The 17,500-nt window shown below is 41.9% G+C and overlaps 2 protein-coding genes across 2 annotated transcripts in view; both read left to right on the top strand.

The window, feature by feature from the left end:
- Positions 1-11,927, top strand: part of LOC306752927 (uncharacterized protein) — a gene marked incomplete at both ends in the record, with an annotated part of 13,234 nt that extends 1,307 nt beyond the window's left edge. The window contains 9 exons of the mRNA XM_079236761.1: positions 218-355; positions 5,072-5,284; positions 5,703-5,834; positions 5,934-6,295; positions 6,375-7,712; positions 8,133-10,230; positions 10,523-10,610; positions 11,153-11,423; positions 11,697-11,927. Coding sequence (XP_079092887.1) covers positions 218-355; positions 5,072-5,284; positions 5,703-5,834; positions 5,934-6,295; positions 6,375-7,712; positions 8,133-10,230; positions 10,523-10,610; positions 11,153-11,423; positions 11,697-11,927 — 4,871 coding nt within the window. The remainder of the gene's footprint in view (positions 1-217; positions 356-5,071; positions 5,285-5,702; positions 5,835-5,933; positions 6,296-6,374; positions 7,713-8,132; positions 10,231-10,522; positions 10,611-11,152; positions 11,424-11,696) is intronic.
- A 1,051-nt stretch (positions 11,928-12,978) lies between these two features.
- Positions 12,979-17,500, top strand: part of cdk15 (cyclin-dependent kinase 15) — a gene marked incomplete at its 5' end in the record, with an annotated part of 14,439 nt that continues 9,917 nt past the window's right edge. The window contains one exon of the mRNA XM_079236760.1: positions 12,979-13,131. Coding sequence (XP_079092886.1) covers positions 12,979-13,131 — 153 coding nt within the window. The remainder of the gene's footprint in view (positions 13,132-17,500) is intronic.

Here is a 17,500-nt window from a genome sequence, read left to right as displayed (position 1 = left end):
GGTCCAGAGTCATGTCATATGTTGTCTTCTCCTTGTGTGTCTCTGAGGAGAAGTATCGCTCCTCTAATCTGACTTTGACTCCACATCTGTGCACAGCTAATCCTTCAAAATAAAAGCCCTCTGGCCTCATTTCCTCTGAGGTCACCTTGAGCAGTGCTGAGTTCTGCAACACTCCTCCCTGTGTCTGAGAGATGACCCGTCCTCTCTCTCTCTGCAGGGGACGGGGACAGCAGTTGGTCTGTTCACTACACTACCCAGAAGCCCCAGCAGGGGCCGCTTTTCGTCCCTGCTAAGAGACGATCCGGCAGCGCTCAAGACCTGCGAGGTCAGAGGTCAACAGAGAACAGCGTCTCAGGTGATATCTGTGTTTATTAGTAGAAATACCTACACACACGCACACACACGCACACACACACACACACACACACACACACACACACACACACACACACACACACACACACTGCAGATTAACTAAGACATACCATAATAATAATTTTCTATTGATGTATAAAATAATTAAAACGACTGGATTATTAATTGATTCATAATTATAATAGTAATAATTGTTTCCTTACTGATTGTAAACCTTCTGAACATGTTTAACGTCTCATTCTGCTTCTCTGCTGTGTGTGTGTGTGTGTGTGTGTGTGTGTGTGTGTGTGTGTGTGTGTGTGTGTGTGTGTGTGTGTGTGTGTGTATATGTATGTGTATGTGTATGTGCGTGTGTGTGTGTGTGTGTGTGTGTGTGTGTGTGTGTGTGTGTATAGTATGTAACGTGCTGACTCAGCATGACTACAGCCGACCACTCAGCTCTCAGAGCTACGCCCCCTGCTCCTCCACCTCTGGCCTCAACCAACCAGAGGGCAGCTCGGCACGCAGAGGGTGGATGGACAAAAGCAGGAGGATGGTGAGTGTGACACACACACACACACACACACACACACACACACACACACACACACACACACACACACACACACACACACACACACACACACACACACATACACCGGCTGCACAGACGAATACATCTGACATAAAGCTTCAATGTAGTAGTAGAGGAAGTGTTCATATCCTTTACTTCAGTAAAAGTACCAAAATGTGAAAATCCTGCTTTATAAATTATGTTTTGGTGCCATCTGCTGATCAGACTGAACTACTACATCTCTCATGTACTTCCTGTTTTATTCTCCCTTCTGGTTTCATCCTCTCAGAGGTCCAGAGTCCTGAACTTTCTCTCTCAGTCCTGCTTCTCAGCTTGTTTCAAGTTTTCAGTTTGGAGGAGAAAGGTAAACATGGATAGATCTAGACTAAACTAGACTATAATGGATAGAACTAGACTAAAGTAGACTAGACTATAATGGATAGAACTAGACTAAAACAGACTAGACTATAATGGATAGAACTAGACTAAAGTAGACTAGACTATAATGGATAGAACTAGACTAAAGTTGACTAGACTATAATGGATAGAACTAGACTAAAACAGACTAGACTATAATGGATAGAACTATACTAAAGTAGACTAGACTATAATGGATAGAACTAGACTAAAGTAGACTAGACTATAATGGATAGCACTAGACTATAATAGATAGAACTAGACTAAAACAGACCAGATTATAATGGATAGAACTAGACTAAAACAGACTAGACTATAATGGATAGAACTATACTAAAGTAGACTAGACTATAATGGATAGAACTAGACTAAAACAGACTAGACTATAATGGATAGAACTAGACTAAAGTAGACTAGACTATAATGGATAGAACTAGACTAAAGTAGACTAGACTATAATGGATAGAAGTAGACTAAAGTTGACTAGACTATAATGGATAGAACTATACTAAAGTATACTAGACTATAATGGATAGAACTAGACTAAAGTTGACTAGACTATAATGGATAGAACTAGACTAAAACAGACTAGACTATAATGGATAGAACTAGACTAAAGTAGACTAGACTATAATGGATAGAACTAGACTAAAGTAGACTAGACTATAATGGATAGAACTAGACTAAAGTTGACTAGACTATAATGGATAGAACTAGACTAAAACAGACTAGACTATAATGGATAGAACTAGACTAAAGTAGACTATACTATAATGGATAGAACTATACTAAAGTAGACTAGACTATAATGGATAGAACTAGACTAAAGTAGACTAGACTATAATGGATAGAACTAGACTATAATAGATAGAACTAGACTAAAACAGACCAGACTATAATGGATAGAACTAGACTAAAGTAGACTATACTATAATGGATAGAACTAGACTAGACTATAATGGATAGAACTAGACTAAAACAGACTAGACTATAATGGATAGAACTAGACTAAAACAGACTAGACTATAATGGATTGAACTAGACTAAAACAGACTAGACTATAATGGATAGAACTAGTCTAAAACAGACTAGACTATAATGGATAGAACTAGACTAGACTATAATGGACAGAACTAGACTAAAACAGACTAGACTAGAATGGATAGAACTAGACTAAAACATACTAGACTATAATGGATAGAACTAGACTAAAACAGACTGGACTATAATGGATAGAACTATACTAGACTATAATGGACAGAACTAGACTAAAACAGACTAGACTATAATGGATAGAACTATACTAAAGTAGACTAGACTATAATGGATAGAACTAGACTAAAACAGACTAGACTATAATGGATAGAACTAGTCTAAAGTAGACTAGACTATAATGGATAGAACTAGACTAAAACAGACTAGACTATAATGGATAGAACTAGTCTAAAACAGACTAGACTATAATAGATAGAACTAGACTAAAACAGACCAGACTATAATGGATAGAACTAGACTAAAGTAGACTATACTATAATGGATAGAACTAGACTAGACTATAATGGATAGAACTAGACTAAAACAGACTAGACTATAATGGATAGAACTAAACTAAAACAGACTAGACTATAATGGACAGAACCAGACTAAAACAGACTAGACTAGAATGGATAGAACTAGACTAAAACAGACTAGACTATAATGGATAGAACTAGACTAAAACAGACTAGACTAGAATGGATAGAACTAGACTAGACTATAATGGACAGAACTAGACTAAAACAGACTAGACTATAATGGATAGAACTATACTAAAGTAGACTAGACTATAATGGATAGAACTAGACTAAAACAGACTAGACTATAATGGATAGAACTATACTAAAGTAGACTAGACTATAATGGATAGAACTAGACTAAAGTAGACTAGACTATAATGGATAGAACTAGACTAAAACAGACTAGACTATAATGGATAGAACTAGTCTAAAACAGACTAGACTATAATGGATAGAACTAGACTAGACTATAATGGACAGAACTAGACTAAAACAGACTAGACTAGAATGGATACAACTAGACTAAAACAGACTAGACTATAATGGATAGAACTAGACTAAAACAGACTAGACTATAATGGATAGAACTAGACTAAAACAGACTAGACTATAATGGATAGAACTAGTCTAAAACAGACTAGACTATAATGGATAGAACTAGACTAGACTATAATGGACAGAACTAGACTAAAACAGACTAGACTATAATGGATAGAACTAGACTAAAACAGACTAGACTATAATGGATAGAACTAGACTAAAGTAGACTATACTATAATGGATAGAACTAGACTAGACTATAATGGACAGAACTAGACTAAAACAGACTAGACTAGAATGGATAGAACTAGACTAAAACAGACTAGACTATAATGGATAGAACTAGACTAAAACAGACTAGACTAGAATGGATAGAACTAGACTAGACTATAATGGACAGAACTAGACTAAAACAGACTAGACTATAATGGATAGAACTATACTAAAGTAGACTAGACTATAATGGATAGAACTAGACTAAAACAGACTAGACTATAATGGATAGAACTATACTAAAGTAGACTAGACTATAATGGATAGAACTAGACTAAAGTAGACTAGACTATAATGGATATAACTAGACTAAAACAGACTAGACTATAATGGATAGAACTAGTCTAAAACAGACTAGACTATAATGGATAGAACTAGACTAGACTATAATGGACAGAACTAGACTAAAACAGACTAGACTAGAATGGATACAACTAGACTAAAACAGACTAGACTATAATGGATAGAACTAGACTAAAACAGACTAGACTATAATGGATAGAACTAGACTAAAACAGACTAGACTATAATGGATAGAACTAGTCTAAAACAGACTAGACTATAATGGATAGAACTAGACTAGACTATAATGGACAGAACTAGACTAAAACAGACTAGACTATAATGGATAGAGCTAGACTAAAACAGACTAGACTATAATGGATAGAACTAGACTAAAGTAGACTATACTATAATGGATAGAACTAGACTAGACTATAATGGACAGAACTAGACTAAAACAGACTAGACTAGAATGGATAGAACTAGACTAAAACAGACTAGACTATAATGGATAGAACTAGACTAAAACAGACTAGACTAGAATGGATAGAACTAGACTAGACTATAATGGACAGAACTAGACTAAAACAGACTAGACTATAATGGATAGAACTATACTAAAGTAGACTAGACTATAATGGATAGAACTAGACTAAAACAGACTAGACTATAATGGATAGAACTATACTAAAGTAGACTAGACTATAATGGATAGAACTAGACTAAAGTAGACTAGACTATAATGGATAGAACTAGACTAAAACAGACTAGACTATAATGGATAGAACTAGTCTAAAACAGACTAGACTATAATGGATAGAACTAGACTAGACTATAATGGACAGAACTAGACTAAAACAGACTAGACTAGAATGGATACAACTAGACTAAAACAGACTAGACTATAATGGATAGAACTAGACTAAAACAGACTAGACTATAATGGATAGAACTAGACTAGACTAGAATGGACTAGAGAGAGAGTTAAAGGGGATCGTACCAGATTTAGACTCAAGTTGGACTCTAAACCAGCTTCATCAAACTGTTTCATGTACTCAGTCCTCAGCTTTCTCAGACGAAGACGAACAGTTCATTTTGAACAACACGCGACCTCTGACCCCACTGGTCCTCAACCCAGTCCACCGGACCTCCTGTTGGGATGTCTTTGGCTCCGCCTACCTGTCCGACCTGGAGGTGGAGCTGCTGCCCCGGCTTCCAACACCGGAGGAGAGGATGAGGCAGCAGGCGGAGGCAGTCGCCGCATATATAGTCCCGATCAATATAACAGGTGGGGGACTGGACTCCGATCTAGACTCTGATACAAGGACTCTTACACCTGAGATTTGATAAGGATTTGACTCAAAATCTGGATTTGATCCTAGACTATAAACTTGACTCTGATTTGGAATTTGAGATTGAATTTATTCTTGAAACTTGATTCAGGACTCCAATTCCACTTGATACTTGAACCCTCCAAGTCAAGTATCAAAAGGGAGTTGAGTCCCAAATGACTTGGACTTGAGCCTTGACTTGGACTCTGAATTTGACTCCTGGTTTGATTTGGAGTTTCACTTAGACTTGATTCAATGGACCGTGGATGAGACTATAGTCCGACTTGAGACTCAACACAGAATTTTGACTGAACCTGTGAAACTGATCACGACACATTTGTGAACGATATCTTCACTGTTGTTTTCGTATTTCAGGAGAGAGTTTTGATCGTCAGGCCAGTTTTCTAAAAGTGGCTTCTAACAACGACTCGATGTCCCAGCTCCCCCACAACCTGAGCCGCCGCAAGACGGTTACTGGAATACCTGATGATGTCAGCCGGAATCTGGGTATGAGGTCAACTTAATCATTACCCATCACTTCCTTCATCACAAACATTTCTCCTTCTCTTTCTTTATCCCCTCTGTTCTGAACTTGTGTCTACCCAGACTTGCCTTTGGTTTCTCTGGACCCTCCCGGTCCGTTCTCCACCGTGGGTCGACCAGCCTCCTCCTGCTGCTCTTCTGCCCAACAACAGAAGGGAGGAACAGGGGAGGAGGAGAGGGACAAGGTCAGAGAGGAGGAGCATTCATCAGCAAGGAGGATCCGAGCCCCGAGAGGTCGAGGGCTGTCCAGCCTCATGGCTTCCCTCACATCCGTCACACCTGTCGGCTCCTGTCACGACCTCGGCTCCTCGTCCTCAGAGGTCCACAGCCTCCCCCGTCTGGAAACCAACTCCTCTCTGAACTCAGAGGCCAGCATTAACAGCGTCTCTAGCAGGACAGTCAGTGCCTCCTCTTCTTGTTGTCAGGTCAGTGAAGGATAAATCACTGTTATAAGTATCTCAGTAACTAAAACAAAAGATTCTTAAGATTTCTTCTTTTTTTCAGGATCTTCAGGGTTTCCCCAGCGACCTCCAGCCCCTGCAAACCTTTGACCCCACTACCAGAGTCATCCCCCAGTCCCTTTCCTCCTCCTCTACTTCCTTCCCTTCTTCCTCCGTCACCTCCTCTCTCCTCAGTAGCCCTTGCCGTGCCCTGCAGTCGGAGTGGTCGTACCCCAGTGATAAGCCTCTGAATGAGGCTGCCCAACATCGCAGTTCCCCTTTCTCCTCCCACTACCTTTCCTCTTCCTCCATCGCAGACTCAGAGTCTCAGTTTAGCCACAGGGATCTGGATGACCAGACCACTACGCAGCAGGACTCCCAATGCTCCTACAATGGGGAGACCTGGAACTACCAGCCCTTCTCGCCCAGCTCCAGTGTCCACAGCAGCCAGACCAGGGGTGACTGGAACACCATCACCCAGGAGATGAGATGTGTTTCTGGGGAAGATTGGAACTGTGACCCCCTGCTCTCCTCCGGTCGCTCCACCCCATCTCACGCTGACAGCACCTCTCTGTGTTCAGAGAAGATGACCTCCTCTCCTTTGCTAAACTGGGAGAAAAGCAAGTCCACTTGCTCCTCCTTCTCTCACTCAATCACCAGCAGCATCTCCCTCTGCAAGTCCAAGCGCCCGCCTCCGCCACCGTTGCGCTCTGACTCTTTGAGGTGCCGGCCGGGTCGTAGCAAACCCTCCCGCTCCTCCTCCCGCTCCTCCTCCCGCTCTTCCTCCAGCCCCCGGCAAGAGTGGAGCTCCCGTCTTGAGCACCCCACCCAGCAGACGGCCTCATCGCCTCCCGAGACCCTCCATGACCCCTGGGTGCCCCGGAGCAACACCAAGTGGCGTCAGAGTGGCTTCAACTGTGGCACAGTGACAACCTTTGAACCTTTGAATCTGGACTGCCAGGCGGATACTGCTGACTGTCCTACCAAGCAGCTACCCCCAAGCCCCACCCACTCACATGGCCACGCCCCTACTCCTGCGTCTCCAGGCTCAGATGAGGAGGGGCTGAGATTGACTCTCAAACCCCAACCAGCTTCCTCCTCAGTGGCTGAGCTCCAACGCCTCGCCTCGGCCTCTAGTGGCTACTCCAGCCAGTCGAACACTCCAACTCCTGGCACTCCAGTGCCCTCCCCCCTCACCCCCTCCTCCCCCCTCACCCCCTCCTCCCATGGAACCTTTTCCCTCCCCCCTTTACACCCGTCCTCCTTTCCCATGTCCAGGAGAATGTCTCGGGGCGAAGAAAGGCCAAAGCCCCCGGTGCCAGAGAGGAAGTCTTCACTCCTCTCCTCGTCATTTTCCTCCACCTCCTCCCTCTCTTCTTGCACCTCCTCAGACTCTTCTGCCAAGCATCCTCCTCCTCCTCTTCCATCAGAGGGTTCCTCTCCTTTTCTTCCCTTCTTCTACTCACCCATTCGCAAGTGTCCTCCACCAGCTCCTCCTCTTCCTCAGCCCTGCCTGCCTGCTTCCTCCTTCACCAAACTCTCAGCTGCTCCTCCTCCTCCACTTTTATCTCTTCCTCCACCCCCTCCGCCGCCTCCTCTTTTCCCAAACTCATCCCTCCCTCCACCACCTCCACCCCCTCCCCCATCTCCTCCTCCTCTCCCACACTCATCCCTCCCTCCACCCCCATCTCCTCCTCCTCTTCCACCCTCATTCCTCCCTCCACCCTCTCCCCCATCTCCTCCTCCTCTCCAACACTCATCCCTCCCTCCACCCCCTCCCCCATCTCCTCTCCCACTCTCATCCCTCCCAACTCCTCTTTTTCTTCCTCCTTCCTCTCGGCCTCCTCCTCCCCCCTACGCCATCAGGCAGAACTCCCATCATGCTTTGGTGTCATCATCAACCGACTTCCCTCCACCTCCATCTTCTCCTCCTCATTGTCCTCCCTCTTCAGAACTCTCAGAATTTGCAATCGCTTCCCTTTCCCCTCCACCAGCACCTCCGCTACCTGCTCCCCCCTCCTCCCCTGCTGCCCCCCAAGGCCGCTATGTTAAGGGTACCACGACGCCCCGCCCCCTGGTCACCACGCAAGCTTTGCAGTGTGTCAAACTTCACTCAGTCAAGAACCAGGAAGTCGTCAAGGTACCCGATGCTGTGTTTACCAACGTTGAGGAAGAGACACGCAGATCAGATCATGATTACAACAACCTAATGCAATGCAACGTGAGGAACGAGGAGTCTTCTTATGCTAAGCTACAAGGTTGTGTTGCTAGCATAGCGAACCTGAGGAGCTCTGTTCCTCAGCTGACCAATAACACAATTTCTCAAGACATCCGGTACAACGAACCAGAGAAGGCAGAGACAGACATTTATGCTACACTGGCAAGTCCTGACGGTCCCTGGGTCAGAAACCACAACAACACAATGATCCAACAACAGCAGGTCACAGATCCACTGTTAGCAGATGCTAAGCTAACTGAGGCTACGAAGAAACAGGGAAATGCAGACTCTGCATATTGGACCCTCTCTGGAACAAGACAAGAGTCTTGCAGAGAATGTAGGACAATACTGTTGGACAGCAAAGAGCAAATGGAGACAAATGAAAATAATAATTCAGAAATGTGGAACGATGCAGCTGATGATTCAACAGCATTGAGTGGAGTTAAACTGAATAATGGGTTCTCTGGGACAGCTAGTCCAAGGAGACTCTGCTCCCCAAAGAAGCCCACCCTGCCAAAGAAACCCAATCTTTGCATTCTGGGCCTCATGGTGTCCCATCGAGGACGGATGTCTTCTCCTGGGCTCAACAGCCAATCACAGCTTCCCGCTGATTCCTCCTGCACACCTTTGACCCCCTGTACGCCTTTACCAAATCACCGGACACACACAACTTCACCTGTAAAAACGACACCTGATGACATCACTAACCCATCTGTCGGCTCTCCTCACAGACAGAAGCCATTGGTTTTGCACAAGAAACCAGATCTCTCACCCAAAACCACCAAACCTTTCTCTGGGACCTCTGGGATCAGGGATACCACAAGGGCTGGAAACATTTTAAACTGCACAATGGGTACCATGGAGAACTGGGGTACCTCAGGAACTCAGAGTACCATGAAGAACTGGGGTACCTCAGGAACTCAGGGTACCTCAGGAACTCAGGGTACCATGAAGAACTGGGGTACCTCAGGAACTCAGGGTACCATGGAGACCTGTAGCACCCTAGGGACCATGGGCATGTATGGGAACTGTGGGCCCTCAGGGATCATGGGTATTGCAGAGACCAGGAGTATGAAAGGGGATTCAAACCCTATGGATGAGACCACAAGTACTGAGAACCGTGGAACCTCAGCAACTCGGGGTTCCACATACCCCGGGATCATCCAGACAAGGCTTCCTCAGGACACTGAGAAAACGTTTCATATGAGCATGATGAGGTCGTCTCTGGTTGAGGATGAAGAGGAAGACGAGAAGGTGACTGTGGAAGAGAGAGAGATGAAGACACCGATGATGATGATGATGATGATGCCATCAACCACCAGGAAAAAAGTGAAAACAAGGAGGAGGAAGAAGAAGAGGAGGGCAGGAAGCCAACTGCTGATGATGTCAACAATGAGGCCATCCCCATCATCATCATCATCATCATCATCCTCATCATCTTCATCTTCATCTGGAGATGAACGAGACGTAAAACAGAGAACGAGTTGTATGGTGAGGATGGCGACGCTACGCGATCAAGACACCAGTGACTCCTGCGCTCTGATCGGACAATGTTCCCTCAGTAGTGCGTTGTCCACCAACAGCCTCATGGGGGAGGGGTCGCTTCAAGATATGCTGATACATGAGGAAGAGGAGGAAGAGCAGGAAGAGCGGAGCCAGAAGGGAACCGACAGGAGGGGGGATGCCAGAGGACCTCCCAATGGTAAATTGGGTTCACGGGTTTTCTGAGGGTGCTTCTGGCATACCTATTTAAAGGGGCATGCATACCCATTTAAAGGGACAGGCATACCTATTTAAAGGGGCAGGCATGTCATATTTAAAGATCCAGTATGTAGTACTTAGTAGTATGTATTATCTGTTGTAGTATGTATTATATGTATACTTTGTAGTAGTATGTATCCTACAGTATGAAGTTAAAAACACAGGAACCCTTTTATTCTAATGTCTAATGTCTGACGACGTGTAAAAGTAATAAAAATTCTTTGTTTCTCCAGAAGATCTGTTGGTCAGCGTTTCAGAAGATCACATGTTTGTGTCCAGTCAACCACGAACCACTGAGGATCTGTTCGCCATCATCCACAGGTAGATCACACAAACACAGGTAGATAACACAAACACAGGTAGATCCACAGGTAGATCACACATGCCCTGATATGCCGTCACTGTACCGACCAATCAGCCTCCTCTCACCTGTCTGCTTGACTCCTCCCTCTGCCTTTGTGGAGCAGTGCAGTATGGGAAGGAACGGCGTGAATGTCTAGGTACGTCGGTAGCGATCCGTCTGGAATGTTTTGCAGAAGGACTCTAGTTTAACTATATTTATATCCGTAAATCCTTCCCTTGTCCCCGAAGTAGGAAGCTCATTGTATCCTGAATGGAAGCTTCCTGTCTCCTTTTTCCCTAACTTTGTCCCAACTTATTGTCCCCTAAATGGAAGCTTCCTGTATCCTTTTTCCCTAACTTTGTTCCTCAAATATAAAGCATCCCTGTCCCCTAAATGGAAGCTTCCTGTCTCCTTGTTCCTTAACTTTGTTCCTCAAATAAAAAGCATCCCTGTCCCCTAAATGGAAGCTTCCTGTCTCCTTGTTCCCTAAATAGTAAGTGTCTCTTTGTGTTTGTCTCAGGTCTAAGAAGAAGATGTTAGGAAGACAGGATTCGAAAGCTGGTAGCCATCGCATTTCCTCTTCCTCTTCCTCCCATCCGGTCACCCTCACTGCCCCCCCGTGTCGCCGGAAGCAACCTGCAGCTCCTAGAAGTCAAAGCTCAGCGAGGAGCGAGAGCTTCAAGTCCCTTCTGCTGAGGAAGGGTAGTCGGTGTGATTCATATTCCCGGATCTCGGCCGTTGAGCGACTTCGCAAACTTGCTTCTCCTGCGAGTGCTGATGACCTCCACAGTGTGCAGCCACCGCAGCCGCAGACGCAGACGCAGACACAGCCGCAGACGCAGATGTTGTCGCAACCGCAACCACAACTGCAACCGCAGGCAGAAAAACCCTCCAGCTGGTCCCGCCCCTCGGGTTCATGTGATGTTAACACACACCTCCATCTGGACCCACTGACGTCTCCGTGCAGTAAGAACTTCTCCATGATCGGATTCGGATGGGGGCGGAGGGATCTGACGCACAATCACCTCCTCCTCACCTTCTCCTCCTCCTCCTCCTCCTCCTCCTCCTCCTCCTCCCACTTCCTCTTCCTCTCCTCCTCCTCCATGCGGCCTCGCTCCCTCACTCCCCCCTGCTCCTCCAGCCGCCGCTTTGCCGCCCGCTGCCGCCTCCACGCCGCCCCAATGACCGCCATCTTCGAAGCAGAAAGCGAGGAGGAAGAGGAGGACGACGTGGTTATCATGGAGTCTGCAAGAACCGAAAGAGAACTGAGCCAGAGATTGCTGGAGATTTCTTAGTTGAATGTGACGATGTCGGGGTCTTGTAATTATCCAGATCGGGTTAACAAACATGCTGCACTGCCTGAAACCGGACTGGACTGACCGGCCTTCCCTGAACTGGACTGGACTCTTGATTGAATTCACTCAAGCACAGTTGTCGATGTGTCAGGAAGGACACAAGTGTAATTATTAGTTCATGTACTTAAACTACAGTTATCTACTTGTATTCTTGCCTCTGGCCTCATTTCGCTTCGTGCACGTCTTCGTCCTCGCTGGTCTTCTGTCTGACGGGACGTCGTTTGAGATGTTGACTTAAAAACATTGTTTTCTTTTGATCACACAGTAAATGTTACAATAATTAGAATATAGTGAATAATAATCATGTTTTAAAGGTTTCTGTGAAGATAAAGAAAACAAAGTGGATATTTCTTATCCTTATGTGTATTATTGTGTTCTCGTACTGATTTTCTCAGTTAATACCTGAAACGATTTGTAAATAATCATGTTTCATCTTCACCGTTTACGTTTCTGCAGCGTTCCATTCAGCTTGTTTTTTAGTAAACAGAGTAGCAGATAGATAGAAAGACGACATAAGAGACGATAATACTAATTATATTAATACTAATTATATGAACCCTTAGTCAAAGGGTCAGATGTGACAGAATGAAAACAAAGGAACACAAACTGTAAACATTTCAATGTCAATAAAGAAAACAAACAAACGTATTCTTTTGACTCTTTGTGTTTTCACTTTGAAACAACGATCTTCAATCTGGAAACACGACAGAAGAAGAATCAAGTACTCATCTTATTTATTGAAGTAAAAGTATCACAATACTGTAAAAATGTACAAGTACAAATGTGTATTCATCAGGCTGTACTGTCTAGTTCACTGTGTATTTACTGTGTATTGATCAGGGTGTAGTTCCCGGTGGTGGCCTCTGGGCGGCAGCATTCACACTGAGTTGAATGGACTCTGTTGTCCTGGACTGAGACACGGTCGGTCATGAGACCCTGTTTGCTCGTCTTGAACATGTGAGTCTGAAGAGACGGACAGGAAGAAGAAAAGATGGAGGCCTGGTGTAGGTGGGTGAGGAGCTGCTGCGGTGGTGAGGAAGAGGAGGAAGAGGAGAAAGGAAGGAGAGAGAAAGAAGATGAGGATGAGGTGAAGGTGGAGGAGGTCAGCTTTAGAAAGAGTTTCACCTTCCTCCCTCCTGCTGAGGTATTTCACAAAACAGACAACTTAATTATACTCCTGTTTTAGTAACTATACTCCTGTTTAGTAACTATACTCCTGTTTAGTAACTATACTCCTGTTCTAGTAACTATTCTCCTGTTTTAGTAACTATACTCCTGTTTTAGTAACTATACTCCTGTTTAGTAACTATACTCCTGTTTAGTAACTATACTCCTGTTCTAGTAACTATTCTCCTGTTTTAGTAACTATACTCCTGTTTAGTAACTATACTCCTGTTCTAGTAACTATTCTCCTGTTTTAGTAACTATACTCCTGTTTAGTAACTATACTCCTGTTCTAGTAACCATACTCCTGTTCTAGTAACTATAGTCATGTTTTAGTAACCATACTCCTGTTTTAGTAACTATACTCCTGTTCTAGTAACCATACTCCTGTTTTAGTAACTATACTCCTGTTTAGTAACTATACTCCTGTTCTAGTAACTATACTCTTGTTCTAGTAACTATACTCCTGTTTAGTAACTATACTCCTGTTCTAGTAACCATACTCCTGTTTTAGTAACTATACTCCTGTTTAGTAACTATACTCCTGTTCTAGTAACCATACTCCTGTTCTAGTAACTATAGTCATGTTTTAGTAACCATACTCCTGTTTTAGTAACTATACTCCTGTTCTAGTAACCATACTCCTGTTTTAGTAACTATACTCCTGTTTAGTAACTATACTCCTGTTCTAGTAACTATACTCCTGTTTTAGTAACTATACTCCTGTTTAGTAACTATACTCCTGTTCTAGTAACTATACTCCTGTTCTAGTAACCATACTCCTGTTTAGTAACTATACTCCTGTTCTAGTAACCATACTCCTGTTTTAGTAACTATACTCCTGTTTAGTAACTATACTCCTGTTCTAGTAACTATACTCCTGTTCTAGTAACTATACTCCTGTTTAGTAACTATACTCCTGTTCTAGTAACTATACTCCTGTTCTAGTAACCATACTCCTGTTTTAGTAACTATACTCCTGTTTAGTAACTATACTCCTGTTTAGTAACTATACTCCTGTTCTAGTAACCATACTCCTGTTTTAGTAACTATACTCCTGTTTAGTAACTATACTCCTGTTCTAGTAACTATACTCCTGTTCTAGTAACTATACTCCTGTTCTAGTAACCATAGTCCTGTTCTAGTAACCATTCTCCTGTTTTAGTAACTATTCTCCTGTTTTAGTAACTATACTCCTGTTCTAGTAACTATACTCCTGTTCTAGTAACCATACTCCTGTTTAGTAACTATACTCCTGTTTAGTAACTATACTCCTGTTCTAGTAACTATACTCCTGTTCTAGTAACTATACTCCTGTTTAGTAACTATACTCCTGTTCTAGTAACCATACTCCTGTTTTAGTAACTATACTCCTGTTTAGTAACTATACTCCTGTTCTAGTAACCATACTCCTGTTCTAGTAACTATAGTCATGTTTTAGTAACCATACTCCTGTTTTAGTAACTATACTCCTGTTCTAGTAACCATACTCCTGTTTTAGTAACTATACTCCTGTTTAGTAACTATACTCCTGTTCTAGTAACTATACTCTTGTTCTAGTAACTATACTCCTGTTTAGTAACTATACTCCTGTTCTAGTAACCATACTCCTGTTTTAGTAACTATACTCCTGTTTAGTAACTATACTCCTGTTCTAGTAACCATACTCCTGTTCTAGTAACTATAGTCATGTTTTAGTAACCATACTCCTGTTTTAGTAACTATACTCCTGTTCTAGTAACCATACTCCTGTTTTAGTAACTATACTCCTGTTTAGTAACTATACTCCTGTTCTAGTAACTATACTCCTGTTTTAGTAACTATACTCCTGTTTAGTAACTATACTCCTGTTCTAGTAACTATACTCCTGTTCTAGTAACCATACTCCTGTTTAGTAACTATACTCCTGTTCTAGTAACCATACTCCTGTTTTAGTAACTATACTCCTGTTTAGTAACTATACTCCTGTTCTAGTAACTATACTCCTGTTCTAGTAACTATACTCCTGTTTAGTAACTATACTCCTGTTCTAGTAACTTTACTCCTGTTCTAGTAACCATACTCCTGTTTTAGTAACTATACTCCTGTTTAGTAACTATACTCCTGTTTAGTAGCTATACTCCTGTTCTAGTAACCATACTCCTGTTTTAGTAACTATACTCCTGTTTAGTAACTATACTCCTGTTCTAGTAACTATACTCCTGTTCTAGTAACTATACTCCTGTTCTAGTAACCATAGTCCTGTTCTAGTAACCATTCTCCTGTTTTAGTAACTATTCTCCTGTTTTAGTAACTATACTCCTGTTCTAGTAACTATACTCCTGTTCTAGTAACCATACTCCTGTTTAGTAACTATACTCCTGTTTAGTAACTATACTCCTGTTCTAGTAACTATACTCCTGTTCTAGTAACTATACTCCTGTTCTAGTAACTATAGTCCTGTTTTATTAACTATACTCCTGTTTTAGTAACTATTCTCCTGTTTTAGTAACTATACTCCTGTTTTAGTAACTATTCTCCTGTTCTAGTAACTATACTCCTGTTTTAGTAACTATACTCCTGTTTTAGTAACTATAGTCCTGTTTTATTAACTATACTCCTGTTTTAGTAACTATACTCCTGTTTAGTAACTATACTCCTGTTCTAGTAACTATACTCCTGTTCTAGTAACTATACTCCTGTTCTAGTAACCATACTCCTGTTTTAGTAACTATACTCCTGTTTAGTAACTATTCTCCTGTTTTAGTAACTATACTCCTGTTTTAGTAACTATAGTCCTGTTTTATTAACTATACTCCTGTTTTAGTAACTATACTCCTGTTTTAGTAACTATAGTCCTGTTTTAGTAACTATAGTCCTGTTTTATTAACTATACTCCTGTTTTAGTAACTATACTCCTGTTTTATTAACTATACTCCTGTTCTAGTAACCATTCTCCTGTTTTAGTAACTATTCTCCTGTTTTAGTAACTATACTCCTGTTCTAGTAACTATACTCCTGTTCTAGTAACCATACTCCTGTTTAGTAACTATACTCCTGTTTAGTAACTATACTCCTGTTCTAGTAACTATACTCCTGTTCTAGTAACTATACTCCTGTTCTAGTAACTGTTCTCCTGTTTTAGTAACTATTCTCCTGTTTTAGTAACTATACTCCTGTTTTAGTAACTATTCTCCTGTTCTAGTAACTATACTCCTGTTTTAGTAACTATACTCCTGTTCTAGTAACTATACTCCTGTTCTAGTAACCATACTCCTGTTTAGTAACTATACTCCTGTTCTAGTAACTATACTCCTGTTCTAGTAACTATACTCCTGTTCTAGTAACTATAGTCCTGTTTTAGTAACTATTCTCCTGTTTTAGTAACTATACTCCTGTTTAGTAACTATACTCCTGTTCTAGTAACTATACTCCTGTTCAAGTAACCATAGTCCTGTTTTATTAACTATACTCCTGTTTTAGTAACCATACTCCTGTTCTAGTAGCCATACTCCTGTTTTAGTAACTATACTCCTGTTCTAGTAACTATACTCCTGTTCTAGTAACTATACTCCTGTTTTAGTAACCATACTCCTGTTCTAGTAGCCATACTCCTGTTTTAGTAACTATACTCCTGTTCTAGTAACTATACTCCTGTTCTAGTAACTATAGTCCTGTTTTAGTAACCATACTCCTGTTTTAGTAACCATAGTCCTGTTTTATTAACTATACTCCTGTTTTAGTAACCATACTCCTGTTCTAGTAACCATACTCCTGTTCTAGTAACTATACTCCTGTTTTAGTAACTATACTCCTGTTTAGTAACTATACTCCTGTTCTAGTAACTATACTCCTGTTCTAGTAACTATACTCCTGTTCTAATAACCATACTCCTGTTTTAGTAACTATACTCCTGTTTAGTAACTATTCTCCTGTTTTAGTAACTATACTCCTGTTTTAGTAACTATAGTCCTGTTTTATTAACTATACTCCTGTTTTAGTAACTATACTCCTGTTTTAGTAACTATAGTCCTGTTTTAGTAACTATAGTCCTGTTTTATTAACTATACTCCTGTTTTAGTAACTATACTCCTGTTTTATTAACTATACTCCTGTTCTAGTAACCATTCTCCTGTTTTAGTAACTATTCTCCTGTTTTAGTAACTATACTCCTGTTCTAGTAACTATACTCCTGTTCTAGTAACCATACTCCTGTTTAGTAACTATACTCCTGTTTAGTAACTATACTCCTGTTCTAGTAACTATACTCCTGTTCTAGTAACTATACTCCTGTTCTAGTAACTGTTCTCCTGTTTTAGTAACTATTCTCCTGTTTTAGTAACTATACTCCTGTTTTAGTAACTATTCTC

The sequence above is a fragment of the Taurulus bubalis genome (genome assembly GCF_910589615.1).
Source record: "Taurulus bubalis genome assembly, chromosome: 21".
Lineage (NCBI taxonomy): Eukaryota > Metazoa > Chordata > Actinopteri > Perciformes > Cottidae > Taurulus > Taurulus bubalis.
Note: the sequence above shows the minus strand (reverse complement) of the source record. Positions and strands in the feature narration are given on the sequence as shown.